Source organism: Aotus nancymaae, unplaced genomic scaffold (assembly GCF_030222135.1).
Source record: "Aotus nancymaae isolate 86718 unplaced genomic scaffold, 86718_ANA_hifiasm-v0.15.2.pri h1tg000032l_0, whole genome shotgun sequence".
Taxonomy (NCBI): domain Eukaryota; kingdom Metazoa; phylum Chordata; class Mammalia; order Primates; family Aotidae; genus Aotus; species Aotus nancymaae.
The window spans coordinates 21,970,095-21,995,696 of NW_026988445.1; the positions used below are offsets into that span (position 1 = coordinate 21,970,095).

A 25,602-nucleotide genomic window follows, 5' to 3' on the forward strand; every position below is an offset into this window, starting at 1 on the left:
TCTGGCCAACATGGTGAAACCCCATCTCTACTAAAAATACAAAAATTAGCCAGTTGTGGTGACACACGCCTGTAATCCTAGCTACTTGGGAGGCTGAGGCATGAGAATCACTTGAACCCAGGGAACTGGGGTTGCAGTGAGGTGAGATCATGCCATTGCACTCCAGCCTGGGTGACAGAGGGAGACTTTGTCTCAAAAAAAAAAAAAATAGAGTAAACAAGTATGTGTGTACGTTGAATGGTGTTGAATACGGTGAAGGGAAATGAAGAGCACAAAGGGGATGGGGAATGAACCCCCCTCTGTGTGTGTAGGTGGGTGAGTGTTATTTTATGTAGGAGAGTTTGGGAAGGCCTCATGGATGATGTGACGTTTTAGCAGAAACCTAGGTGAGCAAGCCATGTGAAAATGTGGAACATGTAAGGGAAAGAGTGTTCTGGGCAGAGGGAGTCTTGAGGTAGATACATACTTGTCATGTTTGAAAACCAACAGGGAAGCCAGAGTAGCTGGAGCAGAGGGGAGGGAGGAGATTGGGAAAACACACAAGGTTAGAAAGGTAGCAGGTCAAATCACATAGGGCCTTGCAGGCCATTCTTCACACTTTTGGTTAACGTTGTTACTCTGAGTGAGTGGGAACACCACTGAAAAGAACAGAGGAGCAAATATGATCTGACTTACGTTTTAAACGTCTCTGGTTCTTCGTGGAGAATGGTCTGTCAGATGAGATATGGTGATGGTTAGGGCCACAGTGAAAGCAAAAGAGGATGTTAAAAGTCATCTGTTTCTGAATGTATTTTTAATGTAGAGCCAATAGGATTTGTGTCCATATTGGGTATAGGTTGCCAAAGAAAGATGAGTCAGGGATAATTTCAGAATTTGTTGGCTTGGGCAGTTGAAAGGAAGGAGCTACCGAGGTAACAAAGACTGTGAGAGAAGCAGGTTTGGGGTGGGGTAAGGAGAAGTTTGGGTTTGGACATAGTATGTGGTGAGTATGTCAAGTCTGCAGTTGTGTAAATGAGTGGATTTCATGGGCAAAGTGTGGCTTGAAGATAGGATTCCTTTATTTGGGAATTATTTGTACATAGATGGTATTTATGTGAGACTGGCCAAGCTCACCAAAGGAATGACTGTAGAGAAATCCTAGGACTAAGTGAGTCTTGGAGCTGCAGCGTTTAGGGGACTGGGGAGAAGAGAAGGATATGAGAAAGAGGAGCCTATATGGTAGGAGGGGAGCCAGAAGAGAGGGTTCACTTGAAAGCCAAGTGACGAACAAGCGTCAAAGAAAAGAAAAGGGCATGATCAGCTGTTTAAAGAGTTGTGGATAGATCAAGTGGGACGAGACCGAGAGTTTACCATTGGATTTAGAAATGGGGTCATTTATGATCTTGCTGTACTGTTTCCAAGGAGATGAAAGCTTTATTGGAGTGGGTTCAAGAGAGAATAGGAGATGAACAGAAGCAGCAGTATAGTCAACTTTTTAAAGTTCTGCCATAAAGGGGAGCAAAGAAATAGGGTGGAAACCAGTGGGGAGAATGAGGTTAAGAAAGGGTATGTGTGTGTGTGCTCTGTGTGTATGTGTGTATGGTGTGTGTGTGTGTGTGTGTGTGTGTGTAGATGTTGTGAAAACATCTAAGCTGATGAGAATGATCTGGAAGAGAGAGAGGGAGGAAATGATGCAGGAGAGAAAGGAAGCATTTGCTAGAGCCATGACCTTGTGAGTTGAGAGAGATGGCAATCACTGTGTGAGTGGAAAGGTGGCTTTAGATCAGTAGCTGGGCAGTTTGCTCAAAGTGCAGAAGAGAAGGCAGAGTAAAGAGTGTAGGTCTGCAGGCATATCGCTTGATGTGCTGGCGGGAGTTTATAATTGCTTCTGTTTTCTACGTGAAGTTGGAAGCAAGGTCAACTCAGAGTGAGAATGGAATGATGTGCCTTAGGGCTCTGTGGTGCTTAACCAGGAGTGCAAAGCAGATTCACTCTGACAGGGAAGGGCAGTCACTGCTGGAGCTTTTGAAAAAATATACACACCCCTGGACTTCAGCCCTTGAGTTTTGACTCATTTGGTCTGGGATGAGGCCTGGCTAAACATTTAAAGGCTTAGAGGTGATTCTCATGCATATTTTGATTGAAAACCACCAGCAGATGTTATCTCGTTTAGTCTTCAGAGTAACCACCTGAGGTGGCAGCCATCCCATTTTACAGTGGACCAATGCCATATCTAGGATATAGTGGAACCAAGTTTTCACCCTTGGTCTTCCTCATTTGAAGACTGGTGTATGTTTCCAAATCCTATGTTTACTCCATGCTTTGTTTATTGGCACTGCTTAGTGCTTGATCTTGTCTAAGGATAGGTTTTCCCAATTTAGACTTGACTGTGACCACAAATTAAAGGTAAATATAGGGAAAAAAGATTAACTTGCTAGTTATGAAAGATATACAAATTAGAGCAGCATTAAGGTAATGTTTTATCCCTACTAAATCAGTAAAATTAAAGATGGTCAAGGTCTCTGTAGATACAGCAGTGATAAAACTGAAGCCTTGTTTGTTGCAGAGTGTAGTATAAACTGGTGCAGCCCTTTTGAAAGGCAGTATAATACCTGTCAAGACACAAAAAATTGTTTATATCCCTTGAACTCATAATCTTATTTGTGGAAAATTATTCCAACAAATAATTCAACAGCATAAGGATACTATATATGCAAGGATTTTGCACCAACATTATTGAAAATATAACAAACCAAGTGCCCAACTGAAGAGAAATAGGTAACTTAGGTAATATAATTCTATTGGACTATTCTCCAGAGTATTTAAATATTATGCAGATTATGGTGCAGCATGTATGCTCACTGTCAAATAGTCATAAATGTTGAAAATTATAAAAAGCAAAGCAAAGATCCTGTATACTTCCAAAGTTAGGAAGCTAGCAATACGGATATTTTTACATAAAGGCATGTTTTCTGTTGATTGAGTTCTTGTAATGCTGTTGGATGTAGCAGTCAGTTAAGAACCGGGATTTGCTTTGCTTGGATTGACCCCGCTGGTTATAGGGAAAAAAACAACTTTCTCAAATGGGAAACTACTGTTGCGACTAAACAAGGCACACCAGCTTTGGTTCAGTATGTGGCTGCTGTGTTTGAGTCTTTGGTTAATGTCTGTGATCCATGTTGCAAAAAAACTGCAAGGTCAAGACCAGATATGACGGGGCACTGGGCCTGAGACTTCTGGATGGAAGGGCAGGAGGAAAGCATTTCTGTGTTTTTTGTTGTTGCTAATCGTTTTGACCAACTGTTATTTTTAACTCTATATAACAAGATACAGGACACCTTTATTATTGAAATTTCTATGGGACAAGTATACTGACTCTAGATTTTGTTCTCTTTTTCTAAATATTATGATTTTTAAACTTTTTTCATATAATACATGGGTTCACAAAAATGACTTTTTCATATGACAATTTTTGATGATGTGAAGTTTCTTAGAAATATAATTATCATGTAATAGCAGAATGGTCTATATTAGTTTTTGTTTGTACATGTGTAAACTATATAAAAGAATAATATATGCAACACATTTTTCTGGGTTTTTGTTTTCATTTTCTTATTTTAAAATGCCTTGAAAATAAATTTCTAATTATGGAGAACCATTGGATATTGATTCATATAATTAATTCTAACCTGGAAAATAACAAGGAATCGGTATCTTGCCAGTGTTTAGATTTGTCATTGAGGAACATGGAGTGTCTTTCCAATTACTCATTCAATGGAGTTTTGTAATTATCCCTAAATAGGAAATCTCTAGATCATTCCTATGTGTTTTGTTTGTTGTTTTTGTTGTGATTGGCTCATTTTTTCTTTGGTAAATATTTTTCCTTTGGTAGTGATTTGTAGGTTTTTCCCTTGGAAACTTCCCTTTCTTTAGTGTTTCCCTTCCTACTTGTCAGTGTCTCTCTTGAAAGGCACAAACATCCCTTTCCACCTCTGTTTTTTGTTTTTGTTTTTTTAACTACAGCCCCAGGGTGGGCTCTGCTTCCTCCAGGGTTCTCTTGCCCATTTTCAACTAGTTCAGTTCGATTTTAAAACTTTAACCCACCTCCGAAGTTAGCTCTGTTCCATCTCTGCTCCTTGTCAGACTACATTAAAGAATCTAGGTGTCTTCTACACATTGTCTTTCTCTTCCTCACAGTGTCTGCCTTGATGACTAAATCAAAAATTGTTTTATTGCATTTCTCCCTGAGTCTGATATTTTAGCAAAATCTGAGCCATGAGCTTCTTAAATAAAGTCACCTTCTACTCACTGGTCATGGTCTAGGTTGTCAATGACTTAAGAGTAAACCTGGTTGATAAAGCTACAAATGACATTTATTCCTTCCTTCTTGCTGCTGAAAGTCTCACTGAGTTTTTCTTCTACTCCAGCCGAAGAAGATGCCACATCTCACTTGGCAGCGGTTCTCACCCTGGCTTTACATTAGCATCACTAAGGGGCTTTTAAAAAACACTTGCTGAGGCCTCATCTCCAGATTCTGATTTAACTGGTCTAGGGTGAGGTGTTACTATTATAAAAAACAAGCAAACAAAAATCCCTTCAGGTTATTGTAACGTGCAACCAGGGTGGAAAGCCCTTCCTGATGTAAAGCTCCCATTCTGTTTTACTGGATCTGTGAAATCCACAACCATGATTGAGGCTTTATTAGTGTGTCTATCCCACAGCCCTGGTGAGGAGTAAGACAGAAGCTTGATGAAGCTTGATGAATCTAACATGATATGACTTGCTTCTGACAAAGGCCTGTATACCAGTGCTCTGTGCACTCTGAGAGTCATTTGTTTAATCGAGTGACAGAGGTTAAGTATCAGTTACTGTGACACAGATACTGTGCTAGACGCCATGAGAACAATTTGACGAGGGCTTTATCCTTATGGAGGTTAGAGTTGATGACTCTGTTTTGGTTCTAGAAATGAATTCCTGTCCTGTGAGGATACTCCTGCTTATTCCACAAGCAGAGCTATCTTTGGTACGCAGCTGGGCCCATACCCTACTCTCCTGTAGGTAACATACTATTCTCCTCAACCTGCCTCACGTGGCCAGATGATATTCATGGCTCAGGAGAGAAATGACCAGGACCTTGACTTCTTCATCTACCAACCAGACTAGGTTACTAAGTAATACTAGTAACACTGGTCACCCCTGTGCCTTCTCTCTTAGTGAGCTTAGCTGGGCCATGAACTTGGAGCCTAGAACTCTATTGGGCTGTCTGGTGAAGGGTGAACTTTTAAGGTTCAAGACTAAAGGCAGCTGCAAATGACCTGTTTCTGACCACTTTTTTCTGACACACATCTCAGTCTCAACCTTAACCTTTTCACTCGTAACTGAAGGCAGAGGAAGTGAGCATTGAGAAAATTACATTAAGGAAGATGAAAGCTTGCCACCTTCCCTAAAGCCTTGATGCAGTGAGGCCACAAAGACCATTTCCTGTCTTGCTTTCCCTGGGTCCTTTTGTCTGCTAAGTCCCAGAGGCACTTCCCTCCCAAGCAGAGGTGAAACCTGACCCCACCAGCTGCAGGGAGCGATTAGGGACCAAAGAAAACAGTTGAAAAAGAATACCAAAGTAGTAAGCGATCAAAAGACTAGATCTAAGAGTGAGTTCTTTTCATAATTCTTCTACTCCTCATTTCTGCTCTCCAGGGCTTCACTTGATGCATTTGAGCTATGTCAGTGTCCCCACCCCCTCATCTCCACAGAAGACCGCACCAACACAGATTTCAGTAGGGTCAGCCATTTTTCAAGAACATTTTTCACATTCATTGAGAATTGGCCTTCAGAATTGTGACTTATTTTTTCTCATCACTGTAGTGACAGCAAGTAATCATTTTTTTAAGAATATATTTGATTTTTCATACTACCAGAAATCATTCAGGATGTAATTTGTTGAATACCCTGTGTTGAGGTTGTAAATTTGATCTGAAGACAGTTTTCCATGACGAAGTTCAGAAATGCTTTGGGTAAAAGCAGCATTCATACATAATGTTGAGCACATACTTTGATAGCCCCTGCTCTGGGCACTGGGGATACAGGAAGACTGGTATTCTAGCTAGGGGAGAGGAGTTTACAAATTAATGAGGAATAAAACAACCAAAAATACTAAAGACGTTGCCAAAATAATACAGTTTCCGTAAAGAAATACTCTGAAGAAGAATGGAGGAGGTGAGGAAGGGTGGAGGTGAGCTGGTTTCGAGAGTGTGATTTAAGGTAGGCTCTGAAAAGGGGTACTTGGGTGGAAGCCTGAGTCATATGAAGCACAAAGCCGTGTCATGGTATGTTTTGGGTAGTGGCAGCAATAAATGAAAGTTGTTGATGTAGGAACTGGCTTGGTGTGTTTCAGAAACATCGAAGGAGCAATGTAGGGGGTGCAGAGTAGAGGAGAGGGCAGATGGTAGGAGATGAGATTGGAGATGTAGGCCGTGGTTCTGAGGGTGATGGGAAGCAGCTGGCAGATATGCCATGCTGGAGTCAGTGTTTTGCCTTTTAGGGACATTATTTTGAAGGGTAATATTATTTTGTCTTCTAGGGACATTATTTTAAAGGTAAAGACTAATTTGTATTTATGACTTAAGACACATGTTAACAAGCCAGTGTTATGATGGGTGGAGGTGAGAAATAAATCCATATCCTTGAATATACTTAGAGTGTTTTTGCAAGATCTGAGAAAGCAATGGCAGTGTTTCCTGGGTGATAGGTGGTGACACTGCAGGCAGGTCAAGAGAGGAAGGGGTATCTGTTAATCTCTTCTTTAGTAATATTTGATTTGTTACATGCATGTTTTTTTTAGAAGCTTTTTCATAATATACCATGTGTGTGTATGTGTGTATGTGTGTAAGATTTGGTTTTTTGCAGAAAGAGTATAGCTGCTGTGTTTGTGAAAACACAGACATCTTTAAAGCAGTTTCTCCTCTGAGATAATTTGATAAGTGATGGTAAGCAGCGTGGCATTTAGAGTTCTGTGAAACCCAAACATTGACACTGTTTTCAGTGCATGAAATATGCTCTATTTAATAGATAACACTTTTTTTAAAATTTCAAACTATATCTTTTGCTCTTTTTCCCCAGGCAACAGAAACAGACACCAAAATCAGAATATGCACCCGGGCCTATCATCTGCTTGTGAAAAAACTTGGCTTTAATCCGAATGACATCATTTTTGACCCAAATATCCTAACCATTGGTACTGGGATGGAAGAACACAACTTGTATGCCATTAATTTTATCCAGGCAACAAAAGTCATTAAAGTAAGTGTAGGCATTTTCTCTCCCAAGTCATGGCTCACATTTATCCCATGGGTCTAATGAATGGTTAGAGCTGACGTATATATTTATTGGCTGGAATGTTAACATTCTTGTTCTTAGTTAGTAAAGTGTTTTTCTGAAATGTAGGGCACCTTATTTTTTTTCTTTTTTTTTTTTTTTTTTTTTTTGTTGAGACGGAGTTTCGCTCTTGTTTCCCAGGCTGGAGTGCAATGGCGCGATCTCGGCTCACCGCAACCTCCGCCTCCTGGGTTCAGGCAATTCTCCTGCCTCAGCCTCCTGAGTAGCTGGGATTACAGGCACGCGCCACCATGCCCAGCTAATTTTTTTTTGTATTAGTAGAGACGGGGTTTCACCATGTTGACCAGGATGGTCTCGATCTCTTGACCTCGTGATCCACCCGCCTCGGCCTCCCAAAGTGCTGGGATTACAGGCTTGAGCCACCGCGCCCGGCCATTTTTTTTCTTTAGTAGAGTTTTAACTTGTGTAACAAATAGACTAGAGAACATAACAGAGCCTGATGAAATCACTCGAACCCAAGAGGGCGGAGGTTGCAGTGAGCCGGGATCGTGCCACTGCCCTCTAGCCTGGGCGACAGAGTGAGACCCTGTCTCAAACAAAACAAAACAAAAAACCACAGAACCTAATAAATAATTATGAAGCATATAAGAGCCTTCACTTAGGTCTCAAAATAGAGCATAGCTAGCGCCCCCATCTGTCTCTCCTTTTCCAGTTATATCTCATTCTCAATTTTATAAAGTAGCCATCATCCTGAGTTTTATGATGCTACTTTATTGCTTTTCTTCATAAATTTATTGCTTATATACATAGAATATATATGTTTATTTGCATCATCCATGGATTTTGTATTTGCAAATTCATATACTCACTGAAATTTATTTGTGACCCTAAAATCAATACTCAGGTCACTTCTGCAGTTACTCAGACATACCCATATGCAGAGTAGTGGACAATTTGAGTGGCCCAACCCATATGTTCCCAAAGAGGTTGAACAGGGCAGTGATCTGCCTTCTCATTTCAGCCCTCATCCTATATGCAGATGCCCTTTTTGCAGTCTAATGCCATGTTGTTCATATTTTAATGTTTTTTGCTGGTGAGGTCACTTTTTAAAATGGTCCCATCCTAGTGCTGTCTAGTGTTCCTAAGTGCAAGAAGGCTGTGATATGCCTTATGGAGGAAATATGTATGTTAGACAAGCTTTGTTCAGACATGAATTATAGTGCCATTGGTGGTGAATTTAGTGTATATATTAAATAAAGCATCTTTACATAAACACACTAAAACAAGGTTATGTATTGATTGGTTGACAAAAATGTGATCAGAGGCTCACAGGAACCTAACTCTGTATTTCTGCTAGGGGCAATGCTCTAATATTCCCTGATTCAGTGTTTGCAATGACTTTATAGAACATAACTACCACAAAATAGTAAAAATTGACTGAATATCTGAATGATATAGTTCAGTTTTGCCTGCTCTTGAGCTTAATAAAAATAGAATCATATTTTCATGCTTTTTTTTCTTACTCAATTCATTTTAAAGATTTCTCTGTGTGGCTGTAGCTGTTTGTTCTTTTTTATTAATGTATAATATTCTATGGTATAACTATATCACAATTAACTGTTTATTGTTAATGAACATCTAGTTTGTTTCCAGCTTTTGGACATTATGAATAATGCTGCTCCGAGTATTCTTCTATATGTATCTTAGACATACATGCCTGAGCTTCTCTGTAGCATATACCCAGAAGTGGAATGGTTGGCTCGTAGTGGTAGATAATAACGAACTGTCTCCCTAGATTCTTGAGCCAATTTTTATTTGAATCGATAGAGTTCCTGTTATTCCACATGCCTGATGATGCTTGATATTGTCATAGGTATGGTAGGAACTTCAATTTCCTTTTGTCCTTTTATGGTTGGTCAAGTTTATAGTGAACTAGGGAGTTTGTTCATTTAGGCTATGGAAGCCTTCTAGTAATTTGTGCTTTCAATGAATAAGGAACTCCTTTCTTTCTTTGTGTCTCTGTATGTGTGTGTGTGTGTGTGTGTGTGTACGTGTGACACACACTGTTTGTCTTTCTGTCTCTCTCTCTTTCTCTGTCATTTATCCAGGAAATAGTTTATGGAACACTCAGTGTATATTAAGTCCTATCATGGTCACTCTAGAAGTATACAAAATCAAAGTAGAATTTTGTAGTTTTCCTTAGGGAGATTGGAGTCTTAGTAAGAAAATCTACTTTTGAAGCACTGCCTTTGTGACACCATAATATGGAAGCCTTGGTGTATGTCTAATAACAAGATGCTCTGAATTACTTTGAACTTTGTACTTTTTTTAACTTTTCATTCCTGTATAAAACTTAAGAGATGTGATTGCTGCTTTTGGCACGATAGGGGAATCTTTTCATATTTTAAAATTTTTGCCAGGAAACATTACCTGGAGCCAGAATAAGTGGAGGTCTTTCCAATTTGTCCTTCTCCTTCCGAGGAATGGATGCCATTCGAGAAGCAATGCATGGGGTTTTCCTTTACCATGCAATCAAGGTATGGTAGAAGAACTGTTTGCCCTGTGGAAGCCAACTTTTACTTGGGGCAAGGGTTTTCAAATTGTGTGTGGGCCAAGTCTGGCCTGCTGCCAGTTTCTGTAAATAAGATTTTTTTGAGACAGAGCCACACCCATTAGCTTATGTCTTGTCTGGGGCTGCTTTTATGCTGTAACAGCAAAGTTGAGTAGCTGTGACAGAGGCTACAGCCTAAAATAGTTTTTATCTGTCCCTTTACAGAGAAAAGTTTGCTGATCTCTGACTTATGGTATCACTGTAAATTCTCATTTTTATTTGTATTGCTCTTAGTTTGGCATGGACATGGGGATAGTGAATGCTGGAAACCTCCCTGTGTATGATGATATCGATAAGGAACTTCTGCAGCTCTGTGAAGATCTCATCTGGAATAAAGACCCTGAGGCCACTGAGAAGCTCTTACGATATGCCCAGGTAGAGATACAAGTGTTCTAATGGATGGATTTTTTCCTATCTTTGAATTTACTACTCATCTACAGTTAGTAGACCTTCATTGTGGAATAGAAGCAAATATCTAATCATATCTTTGGATCATTGAAGGTATCTACAGAGAGTTGCAGAGATAGTGGTGTAGCTAGGGCAAGGAAGGATAAACAGACCATGCCTAGGCTGCTTCCATATTCTGAACTTAGGTTCCTTTAAGTTTATTTTAAAATGTGAAATTTGTTTTTCTTGTACCAAGTAACATTTTAGTTCTAGAAAATTTATAAAATCCTTTTAAGCAAAGGAAGAAAATAAAAATCACTTATAATCCTATCACCCAAAGTTAAACATTTGAGATTTTGTTATAACCTTTAAGTAATGGGAGTTTTTTTTTTTCTTTTTGCAAAATGAATATGCATGCATAGGTACGTATACACACAGTTTTTCCAAAAATAGAACTATGCTCTAGATGCTTTTATGGTAATACTTTTTTCTTAGCAATGTACTGGGAACAGATTTCCATTTTACTTGATATTTTTCTACCTCGTTATTTAAAATAGCTGTTCTGGATATTCTTGTGTGGCTATGTTAGTATTATGTGGTCCCCACTGTTACATGTTTTGGTTTGTATACCTGTTTATGTTAGGATCTAGTCCATCTGTGGCAAAGTTCTGCAGTTCAAGCCCTGAGTTCTATACACATTTGATCTATAAAAATTGAGTATAATTATGGCTAATTCAGACATCAGCTTGTTTCTCACTTACAGGTTGGGCACAGTCTTAGGCACATGAAGTATCTATCGTAGATCTGCTTCCTGGAATTCAGTTTAAGGAGAGTTGAGATCTTTATCTCAAAGGGATTTGCATTTTAATCTGTTGAAGAGAATGATGACAAAGGGAAATATTTTTCCCACAAAGCATGTTGAGAAAGTGGTAGGATGCTTTTGTGTCTGTTGCCAACCTTGTTAATATTTTCCGTGTTAGAATATGAATTTAGCTCTGATAGAACTGCCAAGTTTTCAAGTTTCCAAGGAAAGAGTAATGAGATGCTCTGGAAGAAGGATAGGACAATATGGGATTAACCACGTCCTTGTTTTATCAGCCTTACTAGTAGTAAGACTTAGATTTCTGAAATTGCTTGTGGAAGCCTTAGGCTCAATAAAGTTGACAGGAGTTCAGACACTGTGCCAATGCGCACATGACCCTCCTCTCAGTTCCTTAAAAACATTTATAGTTTCTCATATGGACCCAGGACGGAATGTCTTATATGGTTGTGACGGATGCAATGAAGTTCTGCTTCTCAGTGCATTACTTAAGAAACACTCCATAGATTTTTTATGTTTTTCCTATTTTCTTGACCATTTCTGCTCACATAAGACAGAGTGCTTAGCCGTGTCTTGTTCTTTGAATATTGAGACATGGGCGTTAAATACCAGTCAGCTTGGAGTAATGTTCTATCTTCTACCAAGTAGGAGGCCCTTCATTAATAACTGTTAACGAGTTCTGTTGAAGGCCAAAGGGGCATCATAGCCTCTATAATCATGAAATCGTACTAGAGAGTTCTTAACCTGTGAAATGATGTGTTTTCATCTTTTCCCTGATCTGTCCAGAGGAGGCAGCCCTCTTACTTAGGAAAGGGGCTCCTTATTTGTAAGACCATTCCCATTTAAGTTTTTTTTTGGCATCGTATTTTGTGCTAGACATTCTTTTGGTCTGTATTCACTTTTAGCATTTGCTTACAAGTTTTCATTTCTGTATATCATGCTGAGCTGCCAAGAGGTTTTGCCCCGGAGGCACTGCCAGTGTGAGGAAAGTCTTAATAGCAATTGCAAGAGCTTAACAATTCGTCATATAAGAATTTCCTCATTCTTAATGTAACCATGAGGGCTTCTCATAAGCCAACTGACCTCTCTGTCAGGGAGGCTGTCTACATTCAAGGTGACTTCTGTTGCTGTTAAGAGAATTAATAACCAAAGCAGATATACTCAACTCCCGGGAGTCGCCAGCTCTGTAGCAATTCCTTAGGATGCACTGAATGCAAATGGAGCATGAAGAGCAGGAATATTATACGGGAAATAAGTCAAGGGATTTTTTTCTCTTTTATAAGAGAATGATCTCTTTTGGTTATTGCACCCAAATTCCTGTCTGATATATTATTGAAACTAGTGGGAAGAGTGCTGCCTCTGATCTTCCAAGGCTCTCCAATCTCACATTTGGGAGTAATGGGATTTTTTTGAAAAATAATTTTCCTAATTTAGTTCAGGCTGACCTGTGGTAAGTAAATTTTTTTTATAATAAAAATTTCCAGATACCATGTAATTTCCGTGGAGGATCTTTATTAAATGGTACCCTAATGGAGGCCAGGCATCCAATGGAGTGGAAGGATTGCTGCTCTGGATGGGATGGCGCTGGAATGACCCTGGAGCTTGAGAATATTCTTGATACTTTCAGGGAAATTTTTCTGTTCTTTGACTTGGCCTTAATCCTTCCCTTTGCCATTTGAACTCACATTCTTCTTTGGCTTTTTCTGCAGCAGTTTACTCACTTTTATAACCTACACAACCATGAGGCCCCTGTGAGGCAGAAGCAACTCTAGAATAGGAAGAAGTAATTTTTCTCATTAGCTTTGTATACGTACAGGTACAAGGAGTAGCCAGATGGACATGACAATTGCTTGGTCAGTTTGCTTGGTCAGTTTGCTTGGTAGCTTTCCATCTACTAGGCTTCCACAGTGTGCCTGGGTCTGGTCTTCCCTAGTGTGTGAAAACTGTGTAGCACTTTGTATGAATATCATGGAGAAATCCCTATTGAATAACTACATGAAAAGTAAGATGGGCCTCCACATGCCACTGTGTACTTCTGAAGTACTGTTTTTAACAGTACTGTTTCATTTTATGTATTGCTTTCCTGCATCAAGTTCATCAGGTTTAGAACATAGCTATCAGGTGGGATAGTTTTTAGACATCACAGCCTCCAACGCTGCAGTGAATTCTTTACTGCCGTTTGTATCCTCCTTTGCCTCTGTCCATAATCGTATATTTTTTGCCGCCTTCGAACCCTGTAAGTCTGGCATACTGTGGTATTTTTCTGTGAACACACCAGTTCCTTTTTTCAAGAGTGTTTGGAACACGCTGCCTTGTTTTTACAAAACTCCATCCCCCAGGCAGGAATTGTCTGATTGTGTGGCAAATAGAACAAATGGTGTTTACAGGTATCCAGTGATGGGACTGTGAACATTAGGACTTTTTCCTTTTTAATTACTATCTTGTTCAGGTTTCTTAACATATGAGAGTCCTTGTGTTGTCATTATTGCACTTACCACGTTGGCCCTCAATCTTGGAGTTCTCCCCAGTTCCTTCCTCCTCTCCTTCTTAGTCATTGTCTATTAATGCCTTTATATTTGTCCTTTCCTTTCCTCCTGTTACCACTGCTGAGTCCAGGCCTTCGTCATGGACTATTAAAATATTCTTCCCCTCTTGTGATTCCCTTAAAAATGTTACTTTGAATGTTACTCTGCAGCTTTAGAACTTTGAATAATGTCTCCTCTCTCTGCCCATGCAATTGCCTGGAAGGTTAAATTTAAACTCCACAGCATGGATTTTTGTCCCTCTGTGGCTTGACCTCTACCACCCTGGACAAATATTACTCCAGTAAAATCAGTCTTTGTTTAGCATTAATTCATACAGCTGATATTTACTGAAGTGTTGCTTTGTGACATTCATTTGACTGAACTTAGAGGATCTAACTAGTAAGAGAGATGTACCCCTACCCTCTCAGAGCCTACAGCTCAATGACACATGCAAAAATGTATAGAGGCGATTGTCACCCAGCACAGCAAGTGCTGTGAGAGGGGAAGTACAGGATGCTAGAAGGCTGAGGGAGATTCTGACCCCAAACTAGAGGAGTTCAGGGAAAGCTTCCCAGAGGAAGTGATACGTCAGGTGAAGCCTCAGAGAAATAAAGAAGGTAGCCAGGCCAAGGTTTGGGGGTAGAGTGCAGTGCTGGTGGTCCCTGCCAGGGGAGGGATATTTGCAGCTAGCCAGAGTCTGACATTGTGGTAGGTACTGCATAAATTATGTCAGATAAACAAATGTGAAGGCCTGGAGGTGAAGAGATGATGGAGAGCATAAGGAACAGAAGTGTTCTGGATGGCTGAAGCTTGTTGGGAATAGCAGAAGATGAAGTTCTAGGAAAAAGTCAGATCAGGTGTATTAGTCCGTTCTCATGCTGCTGATAAAGACATACCCAGGACTGGGTAATTTATAAAGAAAAAGGTTTAATGGACTCACAGTTCCACATGGCTGGAGAAGCCTCACAATTGTAGTGGAAGGTGAAAGGCACGTCTTACATGGCAGCAGACAAGAGAGAGGACTTGAGCAGGGAAACTCCCCTTTATGAAACCATTAGATCTTGTGAGACTTACTCACTATCACAAGAACAGCACTGGAAAGACCCATCCCCATGATTCAGTTACCTCCCATGACGTGGGAATCGTGGGAGCTACAATTCAAGAGGAGATTTGGGTGGGGTCACAGCCAAACCACATCATCAGAGCATTGGATGGCATGGTAAGGAGTCAGTACCATGTCATGAAAGCAATAGGAAACTTACACAGAGTTTTTTTTCAGAGGGAGTAGTTGGATCAGATTTGCATTTTGGATGCATCATTTTGGCTACAGTGTGGAAGACGAATCAGAGACCAGAATGATTCTGGTCTGTGGAGACTACTTAGTTCTTGGACTGTGAAAATGGAAGCAGGATGGAGAGGAAAATATAAGGTGTAATCATTAGAATGAGGTGATTTTTTGATTGAACTTGAATAGTGAATGGAGATTCAAGGATGATACTTAGGTTTCTGGTTTGGCAGCTGGTACCACCAGTTGAGGTGGAGGAAACAATAAAGTAATGCAATTTGTCATATGTGCTGTAATCATTGCACGTTTGTTCCTTTGCTGAATCTGCCCCTTCTCAACATTCAGCTTCTTGGAAACCTTTCTTTGTCACCCTAGCTTACGATAACCATTCCTTCCTCAAAATTCCTACATACCTAGTCTGTATTATGTACTCATTCAGCCCTCGACATATATTCTTTCTTTCTTTATATATTTTCTACCTCTCTAATGATATGGCTTAGTTTGTTTTCTTTTGGTCTAATGGAATACCAAAGACTTGGTAATTTATAAAGAATTTTATTTAGCTCACAGCTCTTGTAGCTGGAAAGTCCAAGAGCATGGCCTTGGCCCCTGGTGAGGGTCTTCTTGCTGTGTCATAACATGGCAGAGGGCATCTCATGTCGAGAGGGCTACAGCAAGACAGCCAGAGAGATAGCAAACCTGCTTCCATGGTAGCAGCATTAATCCATCCCTCATTAATCCATTCATGGGGGCAGAGGGATTAAGTTTCCAACACAGCTTTTGGAGGACACCTTCAAACCGTAACAGTGGCAGAGTCCTTGAGAGCATAGTCTGTGTCCTACATCATCTCTTAGCTGTGCCTAGCTTTGATGTCAGACTTAGCTTCATTGTGGCCTCCCTGCATCTGTTTGTGGGTAATGGTGATCCTTGTTGAGAGCTTTGAAGGCTCACTAGGTTTGGAGTATAGCTTTTCTTACTGTCCTGGAAATATTGTCTTGAGTTGTTATTTTTAGAAAAGAAGGAAAGAAAAGAAGGGAACCTTACTCTGTCTCTATATTAACAGTTCAAACCCTAAAAGATTTCTCATTTTTCCCTCTCTTTTCCTCAAACATTCATTGAGATCTTATTTTATGCTGGACAGTCTACTAGGGGCTGGAAAAGCAAAAAATAAGACATAAGGTGTTTTTTGTTTTTTTTGTGTGTGCCGTCAAACAGTATGGTTAGTGATGAGTTGTATCCATTTCTTGGTTTCAATTTGAATTCAGACTCATGGCCAAGGAGGGAAGAAGGTCATTCAGACTGATGAGTGGAGAAATGGCCCTGTTGAGGAACGTCTTGAGTATGCCCTTGTGAAGGTGAGTTATAGGAGCCTGAACTGGAGGGCTGGCAGTTCATTGTGGCTGACTGATGCTGTTCCTGGAGGTGTGGTACTGACAGTAGCTGGAGAAGGAGATGCCCCAGACCACTGATTCTCAACCTGGGAACGTCCCCCTGTCTCCCAAACTCCCCACCCCTGACAACAGCACATTTGACAGTGTCCGGAGACATTTTGATTGTCATAACTGTGTGTAGGAGGTATTACTGGCATCCTGTGGCCAAGGATGCTGCTAAACATCCTACAGTGCCTAGGATAGCCCTAAACAACAAAGGATATTCCCTCCCAAGTGTCAGTAGTGCTGAGGCTGTGAATCCTGTCCTGGACCAAGTTGCTGTCAGTTGGTCAGCAAGTCAGTTTCATAGTTGGAATTTTAGGCTTTACACAGGATCAATAATCTCTTGGCTTCAGTTTCCTCATGTGTGAGTCTGGAGAATCTCAGAGGTTTTTGTTTTGTTTTGTTTTGGCTCTGGAGTTTAACGTTTAACTCTTGGACCTTTTGAGATTTACATATTGCAATTTGTGGAGCTAGTCAGCCCATCCAAGGATCATTGAACTGGGGACCCTGGAGGAGAGGGGCTTGGCAGTGAAGGTTGGATAAGTCACTGGAGGCTTCATGGATTTGAACTTCATTTAAGGGCCCCATCCAGTGTCACTTCTTTCCCAGCCCTACAGCATTACAGTAAGAAAACTTATGCATTTCACCACAGGTATTTATTAATGTATAATCTGGTAAAACACTAAGATACAAAATGTATTTTATGATGCATTTGAACTTATTAGGCCTTCTCTATTAGCTCATTTTACTGAGGTACATTTTAAAGCATTTTTTAAATTGGCATATAAAATTGTATGTATTTACTGCATACAACATTCTATTTTGGAAGTATATGAGGTATTTACCTTGTATCAATAAAACCAGCTGAGCACTTTATCTCAATCCTCTAAATAAACATATGAGATACTATTGTAATATTCTAATTGAGAAAACTGAGGCTTATTGAATTAATTGAGGCCTAAATTAGTGATAGGAAGTCAGATTGAACCCATCCACTCTGATTCTGGAACCCATGCTCTTAAGCATTTTCATGCTGGCTCTGTGGAGGTAAGCCAATTTTTTAAGTGAATTTTTCTTTTTGTCTTTTTTAGGGCATTGAAAAACATATTATTGAGGATACTGAGGAAGCAAGGTTAAACCAAGAAAAATATCCCCGACCTCTCAATATAATTGAAGGACCCTTGATGAATGGAATGAAAATTGTTGGTGATCTTTTTGGAGCTGGAAAAATGTTTCTACCTCAGGTTGGCAAAAGATGGGGAGAAATTTTCACAATTGACTCTTTCCTTTGCCATTTAATAAATAGTGATTTGGGGTATATTTCTCAGGTTTAATTTGGACAAGAGTTCAATTGCATTGTCTAGTTATTCCTTCTTTAAATATATTTAGGAGTCATTTCTGGAAAAGTCCATTGTTAGAATGATGTGGATGTTACAAAATCGTCTGAAAATTCCTAGCAACGTAATCTATCATAATCTTTATGTTCTAATTTTTGTATCATCTCTTACCCCTAACGCCTATCTCTCCCGCCCCCCAAAAGTAAAATAAAACCCAAGATAAATGTAGAGTTACTAACATTAAGACTTGATTTGAACAGGCGCTGTTCATCTGTAAGGATGCATGTTTTGAGACAAATGTTACTGTTTTAAATAATGGTACATTAAATGGTTTGTTTAAAGTAAAACCAGAACTCTTATTTTGATTTACAGCGGTTACTAACCACATCAGTTAACACATACTTGTTGAGCACATAGGTTAGTGGCTGTGTGGTGTTTGAGAAACTAAACTGACCTCACCTTGCCTAAATGTAAGGCTTAATTTTAAGTGAGTTGTAAAGGTGGGACTTGAGAAGAGAAGGCTTGGAATGAGCTCATGGTGGGAAGCCTGGTCCTGAAGCATACATAGAACTCTTGCGTACATGATAGAGGGCCTCCTAGATAGAGAAAAAAATAACAAGCAAAAGTTCAGAAGACAGAAATTGCAACATTTGATTTCTAGCCTTGTTTTCCTTCTGTTGTACCTTATTATTCACTGGCTTTTCCTCTGGGAAGCTTATCCTTTATTCTGCCTGCTGTCAAAAGACTCCAGTGTAGCTGGCCTGTTGTCAAAGCATACATGCTTGATTTGTACCAGAATCTCACAGGTGGCCATCAGCAGTTGTTCCTGTGGTTTGGTAAAGATGCCTGATCCTATGCTTTTTTCTCAGGTTATAAAGTCAGCCCGGGTTATGAAGAAGGCTGTTGGCCACCTTATTCCTTTTATGGAAAAAGAAAGAGAAGAAAACAGAGTGCTTAACAGCACAGTAGAAGAAGAGGCAAGTCATTCTGTTCAGGCCTATGGCCCTTTAAAGAGTTGACCTGGAAGACTTGTTGAGGTGGTGGTAAGGGCCTAAGCAGTCGGGCTTGGCTGCGTTTGTCATTGAGGGTAAAACAGAGAAAGGATCCCACATCTGTCCCTTTTTTAACCAAATATCAGAATACTCTGGGACTTTCTTTTGAATGTAGCTTTATAAAATTTTTAATATAGATAAAATTTTTCAGTCAAATTCCATGTTTTCAAGGCAAAACAAGTTCATTCCTTTGTTCCTTCATTAACTGATCATTTATGGACTCCTGTGATGTGCCAAGTGTGCTAGGCACTACTCAGTATGAATGTCTGTGCCTGCCCTTGAGGTAATTGAGCCATACTTGTTTTTAGAAAACTCTTAACTGAATATTCTCTTTCTGCTGGTGAGGTCCTTGGCACCACTTCTGGATTCAATTTAATTCTCGTTGGCTGCACCACCAGAGTAAATCATTAAGCTTTTTGACCTTGTTTAGCTCCCTGTGAAGCTCAGGCAGCTTTGGCCCCCAGGATTCCAAATTTTTAAACTGATCTGTGTTTGTGAATGGGTCAGACACAGAGTTTATAAAAATCCTTCTTGTTTTGTTTGCTTCTTTTCTCTTTGTGGGGAGTAGTGGGGATGCCGACTGTGCACAGAACAACAGTGCTGAGGAAAGATGCTCACGTGCCCCCTGCCTGGGCTGTTGTGGAGGTTTTTCGGATTCCAGTGGAACATACACAGTTAACCTGTTCCTCTTCCTCTCCCCGGCCTCTCCCTTAATTGCTAACAGTAAACATGTGTCAAATAGGTTCCCCTTCAACCAAAGTTAAGGATGTGGTCTTTAGCTGTGGGGCTGTTTTGTGTGTGAACACCAACTGTTCTTTGAAAGGATGGGACCCCTAATCTTGGTGGAAGCCCCTTGGGCGGGCACATTAGGTGGGCCTCCTTTGGACTGCTTGGGCTTTGGTTTCCAGGTCTGTCTTTGAGGTGGTCTTGGTCATATTGAATTGCTTGCTGTGCTGGCCCATGCCTGGTTCTGGAGAACTAGGTGATCTGTGCTGAATCACCCCACCTTGTTGAGCTGCTTGGCTTCTTTTCCAGGACCCTTACCAGGGCACCATCGTGCTGGCCACTGTTAAAGGCGACGTGCACGACATTGGCAAGAACATAGTTGGAGTAGTCCTTGGCTGCAATAATTTCCGGTAAGTTAGGACCTCACCTCTTTCAACCCCTTTTCCATTTAAAAATGAAAGCTTTTTAACAGAGTAATTCTTTATCGAGTGGGAAGAGTAGGGCATGGCAGTGGATGTTAGAGGTTATTTTTTATTTTTTTGCTTATTGTTTGCTTACTTTTTGAATTTTCTACAGTGAACACAGCATTTCAGATGAAGTAAGTTAGTAATTATCTGTGCTCAATAAGGACATAAAGAATAGTAAAAGCTATTCCAGTGGGATCAGAACAGCCCAGAGAATTCCTGGGGTTGGATGTTGGGACAGAGGCGCTAATGACTGCAATATCAGGCTCCTTCCCATGGCCAGTGGTGTTCATCACATCCTCTTTTTCCTTTCAATAAACTCAGATTTTAGAACTGAGATCTTATGAGAACTTGGCTAAATGGAATTTTCCAGGAAGGCCTTATCTGTACAAGTCTCAATTGGCTTTGCGTAGAACCAGGACCCTGTGTTCTTGGTGATGATTAAGCTAGATTTTGGCATGTTTTATACAAATAAAGCCCCTTTCTGATATATCTCATTATAATTAGTAAATATTCGTAACCAAGTCATTTCCATGTGAGAGCTGATGACCTATAGTAAGTATATGTTTAGCTTAGATTTGAACATATTCTTTGTAATGAAAAGCCCTAATAGAAATAATGCATTCCCTATCCATGTCTGGCCAACGTCCTTTTGAGTCTTGGACTTCTTTCTAATGTGCTGTTTTCTCTAGACAGAGAAGAAAATTGACTGGAGCTATCCCTGTACCCCTCAGTTTTCTTCTTTGCTGTCAAGTAATAACCTCGTAAGTTCTCTCCCTGCTGTCAACATTTGTATCCATCTCTGCCTTCAAGGCTAATTAAATGCAGCTAAGAACCTTTCGGGAAGGCTGGAGACAGAGGAGCAGTGTCAGGAAGACAATTTTTTCCCTCTGACTCTCTTCACAAGCACTTCCATTTACCTGTTCACTTGCTGTCTAAAGACAGCATTCTCTCCTAGTCCTAGAAACGAGGAATACTATTTCTATCCATGTCTTTATTATTTTTAAAAAAGATAAATTTATTGGAAATAGTAGTTGTGATGAAATTTAACCTATATAATAAATATTTGGATAAGGTGTTGGCTTCCCGAAGTCTACAAAGCATTTCTGCTATTGGCTTAACCTTTGCAAACATGAGGTTGTTGGTTTCTATTTGCGTTCATCGCCATCAGTGAATAATTGTTTATAGTTCACCTACTACATACCAGGCATTATACTAGAGACACTAAAATGATTTAGTTGACTTTTCTCCTTGAAAAAGTTTACCATTTCTCAGGCTAAATAGCCAGGTACATGTTCAGCTTTAATAATGGGACAAGAACCATTGAAGAAGGTGACTTGTAGGTAAACTTCCTAAAAGTGATTCTTCAGATATCATTGTCATGTGTTTTATCATTATTTATTTTGGTCAATGGATACTTAGCTAAGAGTATCATACAAGCAACGTTTATTTCTCCAGTAAAGACATTTTAGAAGCCAGGGAACATTGTGACATTTCTCCAGGGTGCTACTGGAATCAGATGTCAACAGTTGTGAAGACTGCTTACTAAGCCTGAGGCTTTCCTGCAACACATCCAGTTCCTATGTGTTGTGCATTGAGGGTTTGCTTATCTTTGCTAATAAGTCTAACAGGAGAAACACCTTTTGATGAAATGTTACTTTTATTTTACAAAAACAAGTGAACGTGCAGTCTTCATGTCAAATACCCCTTTGGTTTGTGTGTGATCACACATAGACTCTTCCATTGGTGAGTTTAATTTTACGGTGTTGGCTAGTAGACAAGTGTCCCTGAAGATTGCAGTATGGAGTAATGTGTACTTTTACTGTCAGTACCATGCTAGTATGCTTGAAGGAATTACCCAGTCTAGTGAGTGAGTCCAGCAAACTATTCTGTGTCTAATCCTTCTCTTTCATGGCTTTTTATCATTGTTGTAGTGAATCTCACAAAATGATAACAGTGTTCTTTTCTTTGTAGGGATAAAAGAAATAAAGAGGGCTAAAAGGGACAGTTCTGTTTAGAGACAAAATATATTTTTTAAATGGGGAAGATATGATGCAATAGAATTGCAAATTTGAGGATTTGCATAGAACTAAATAGCACAGTTAATGCAAAAGAAAAGTTCTTAAAGGAAATGAAAAATGCTCCTCCAGTGAATACACAAATGACAGGAAAGCAAAACAGCCTTATTGCTGATTGGAGGGAAGTTTGAGTGGTCTGGATAGAAGATTAAACCAGCCACAATATTCCCTTAAGCCAGAGTCTCACCTAGAGCAGTTTGGCGTTGCCAGATTGATACCAAATTGTCTTCAATTCTGTGAAGGCTGAGAGAGGTGAAGAAGCTGCAGAAGAAAAGTTTGAAGCCAGTAGAGGTTGATTCCTGAGGTTCAAGGAAAGAAGCCGTCTCCTAACATAGCAGTACAAGATGAAGTTCCAGTGTTGGTGGAGAAGCTGCAGCAAGTTATCCAGATCTAGCTGCGATCACTGAGGAAGGTGGCTACACTCAACAGTAGGTGTTCAATGTAGATGAAGTGGCCTTCTGTTGGATGTAGATGCCATAAGGACTTTGATAGCTAGAGGGGAGAAGTGAAGGCCTGGCTTCGAAACTTCAAAGGACAGGCTGACTCTCTTGTGAGGAGCTAACACAGGTGGTGACTATCAGTTGAAGCCAGTGCTCATTTGCCATTCTGAAAATTCTAGGGCTTTAAGAATTATGTTAAATCTCCTCTGTCTGTGCTCTGTAGATGGAATAACAAAGCCTGGATGAGAGCACCTCTGCTTACAGCATGGTTTACTGAATTTAAATTTAAGCTTACCATTAAGACCTCCTGTTCAGTGAAAAAGATTCCTTTCAAATATTACTCCTCATTGACAGTGCACCTGGTGACAAGAATTGATGGAGATGTACAAGGAGATGAATATCGTTTTCATGCCTTCTAACACAACATCCATTCTGCAGCCTGTGGATCAAGGAGGAATTTTGACTTCAAGTCTTACTACATTTTGTAAGGCTGTAGCTGCCATAGATAGTGATGGATCTGGGCAAAGTAAATAAAAAGCCTTCTGTAAAGGTTTCACCATTCTAGATGCCATTCAGACCATTTGTAATTCATGGGAGGAGGTCAAAATATCAACGTTAACAGGAGCTTGGAAGAAGTTGATTCCAACCCTCATAGATGACGTTGAGGGATTCGAGACTTCAGTGGAGGAAGTAACTGCAGATGTGGTAAAAATAACAAGAGTAAACTCGAATTAAAAGTGGAGCCTGAAGATGGGAATGAATTGCTACAGTCTCATAATACAACTTCAACAGATGTATTATCCTTATGGCTCAGCAAGGCTGAGCAGAGAAAGTAGTTTCTTGAGATGGAATCTACTCTTGGTGAAGTTGCTATGAACAGTGTTGAAATGACAGCAGAGGATTTAGAGTAGTACGTAAACTTATATGATAAAGCAGTGGTAAGGTTTGAGATGATTGGCTATAATTTTGAAAGAAGTTCTGTTAGTAAATGCTGTCAAACAGCATCACTGCTACAGAGAAATCATTTGTGAAAGTCAGAGTCAATTGGTGCGGCAAAATTCACTCTTGTCTTATTTTGAGAAATTGCCACAGCCACCCCAGACTTCTGCAGTCACCACTCTATAATCAGTCAAGGGCCATGAGCATCAAGTCAAGATCTTCTACCAGCAAAAAGATTATATCTCACTGAAGACCTAAATGATAGTTAGCATCTTTTTTAGCAATAAATATTTTAAATTAAGGTATATATACATTGTTCTTTTAGACGTAATACTATTGCGCACGTAATGTTAAGTGTGTTCTGAATGAAGAGACCACCTAAACAGGCTTTGTGTGAGCAACAAGGCTGTTTATTCATCTTGGTGCGAGTGGGCTGAATCTGAAAAGAGTGTCAGTGGAGGGCGGTGGGATAGTTGATTTTATTGGTTTGGGGTAGGCAGTGGAAAGTTACAGAAGTTATAGTTCAGGGTGGTTTTGCAAGCCGGGTAGGGGAGGTGTCGCTGGGAGGGTGTCACAAGGTCCAGTGTCACAAGGTTGGCTTATCAGTTAAGCCAGAACAATGGTGGAATGTCACAAGGTTGGTTAATTGGGCTTTGCAGGAGCTAGCTGTTCTTCTTACTTCAGACTCTCTGGCTCTGGGAGACCATCCAGGGCTGTACGTGCGGGTCACGGGGTTTGCCAGGGCTTGACTTAGGGTATGGCCTATGGTGCAGCCAGTTCAAAGAACCTTGCACATAATAGAGTACGGTATAGTGTGAACAACTTTTATATGCATTGAGAAACCAAAAAATTCATGTGACTCACTTTATTGAGATACTTGCTTTATTGTAATGGTCTTGAGTTGAACCTATCTAGCATTAGTCAGTTATGTCTATCATCGGAATTCCCCCCAAGAAATAATGTAGAATATTTGGAAATATTTTTGATTGCTTCCATTGAGGTTAATTTTAGATATACTCTGTAATAATAACTAGGAAAAGACAAAAGAGGACATTTTCCATTTAACAGATAATCCACAGTTTAATTATGTAAGAAAAACATGCTATTTCAAGATAAATTTTAAAGTTGTACATCATACATCTAATATTTTTAAACATGGGTCTGATAACCATTGGGGCTCTTAATATAACTATCTAGTATGAGTAAAACAGCAGTATATGGCTAAGCATGAAAATAACTCAGAACTGTTTAATATTGGAATGTTCAGCTGAGTGGGGAACATGACTGTGTCTCTGTCAAGGATGTAGTAATCCAGTCTCTCCTGAGCACTTTACATGCTCACTGATAATTATTTAGAGGCCTTTGATACATTTTTTGAAGGGGAGACCAAGAGTTTGTTTTGTTTATTTTTTTAAAAAGTGTTAGAAATGGCAACAGACCCTATTGGCACTGCTTAAGTACAGGTTTGGAAACCTTGGCTGGGGACTGTAGACTGGATGGAAACACATGCCATCTAGTGGTAGCATCTGTGAATTGCAGGAGCAGCAGATAGGCTGCTACCTTAGTTAACTGAGAAATAAAGGGTAAAATGACAGCAAGTATCAGGTACCTTAAAAGAATACAGATGCAGTTTTATTTCCCTTTTAAAATTTATTCTGGAGAGGAAAAGGACTTTTTATCTCATATTACAGTATTTATTTTTGGAATTCTATGTATTTTTTTAAGATCTAATATTCTTAAGTAGTATTAGATGCCTTTGCTAAAAAGTTGCATTCAGTGCAACTTTTTTTTTCTAGATTAGTAGTCCAGATTAAATGCTTCCTCTCATAGCTCTGTTCTAAGCACTTAAAAAAAGTTTTTTTGTAGAGACAAGGTCTTGCTAATGTTGCCCAGGCTGGACTCAAACCCCTGGCCTTAAGTGATCCTCCTGCCTTGGCCTCTTAAAGCCCTGGAATTACAGGCATGAGCCACCATACCCAACCTCTGTTCTAAGCACTTTAAAACAAATACTATAAAATCAACATCTTCTGTAACATTCATTTTTGTTCTCTTTAGCCTCCCATGTGACAAAATATTACAGGGAGAGGCCTACAGACATAGGGTATGGCTCAAAATGGCAAAGGGAAACTGAGGGAAAGTCAAGGAAGATGGGGTTATGTGTAGGGGTGAAACAGGAGGTTGCGGTAGAGGTGAG

General features: G+C 39.9%; 1 protein-coding gene across 5 annotated transcripts in view; it reads left to right on the plus strand.

Annotated features, from left to right (window-relative positions):
- MTR (5-methyltetrahydrofolate-homocysteine methyltransferase) overlaps positions 1 to 25,602 on the plus strand; it is a 104,927-nt gene that overhangs the window by 49,585 nt on the left and 29,740 nt on the right. For 4 of the 5 annotated variants that reach the window (XM_012459904.3, XM_012459905.3, XM_012459906.2 and 1 more), the window contains 7 exons: positions 7,096 to 7,275; positions 9,732 to 9,848; positions 10,157 to 10,297; positions 16,205 to 16,294; positions 17,464 to 17,616; positions 18,579 to 18,686; positions 19,797 to 19,897. In XM_012459904.3, coding sequence (XP_012315327.2) covers positions 7,096 to 7,275; positions 9,732 to 9,848; positions 10,157 to 10,297; positions 16,205 to 16,294; positions 17,464 to 17,616; positions 18,579 to 18,686; positions 19,797 to 19,897 — 890 coding nt within the window. The remainder of the gene's footprint in view (positions 1 to 7,095; positions 7,276 to 9,731; positions 9,849 to 10,156; positions 10,298 to 16,204; positions 16,295 to 17,463; positions 17,617 to 18,578; positions 18,687 to 19,796; positions 19,898 to 25,602) is intronic. The other variant, XM_012459908.3, reaches the window with a different exon arrangement.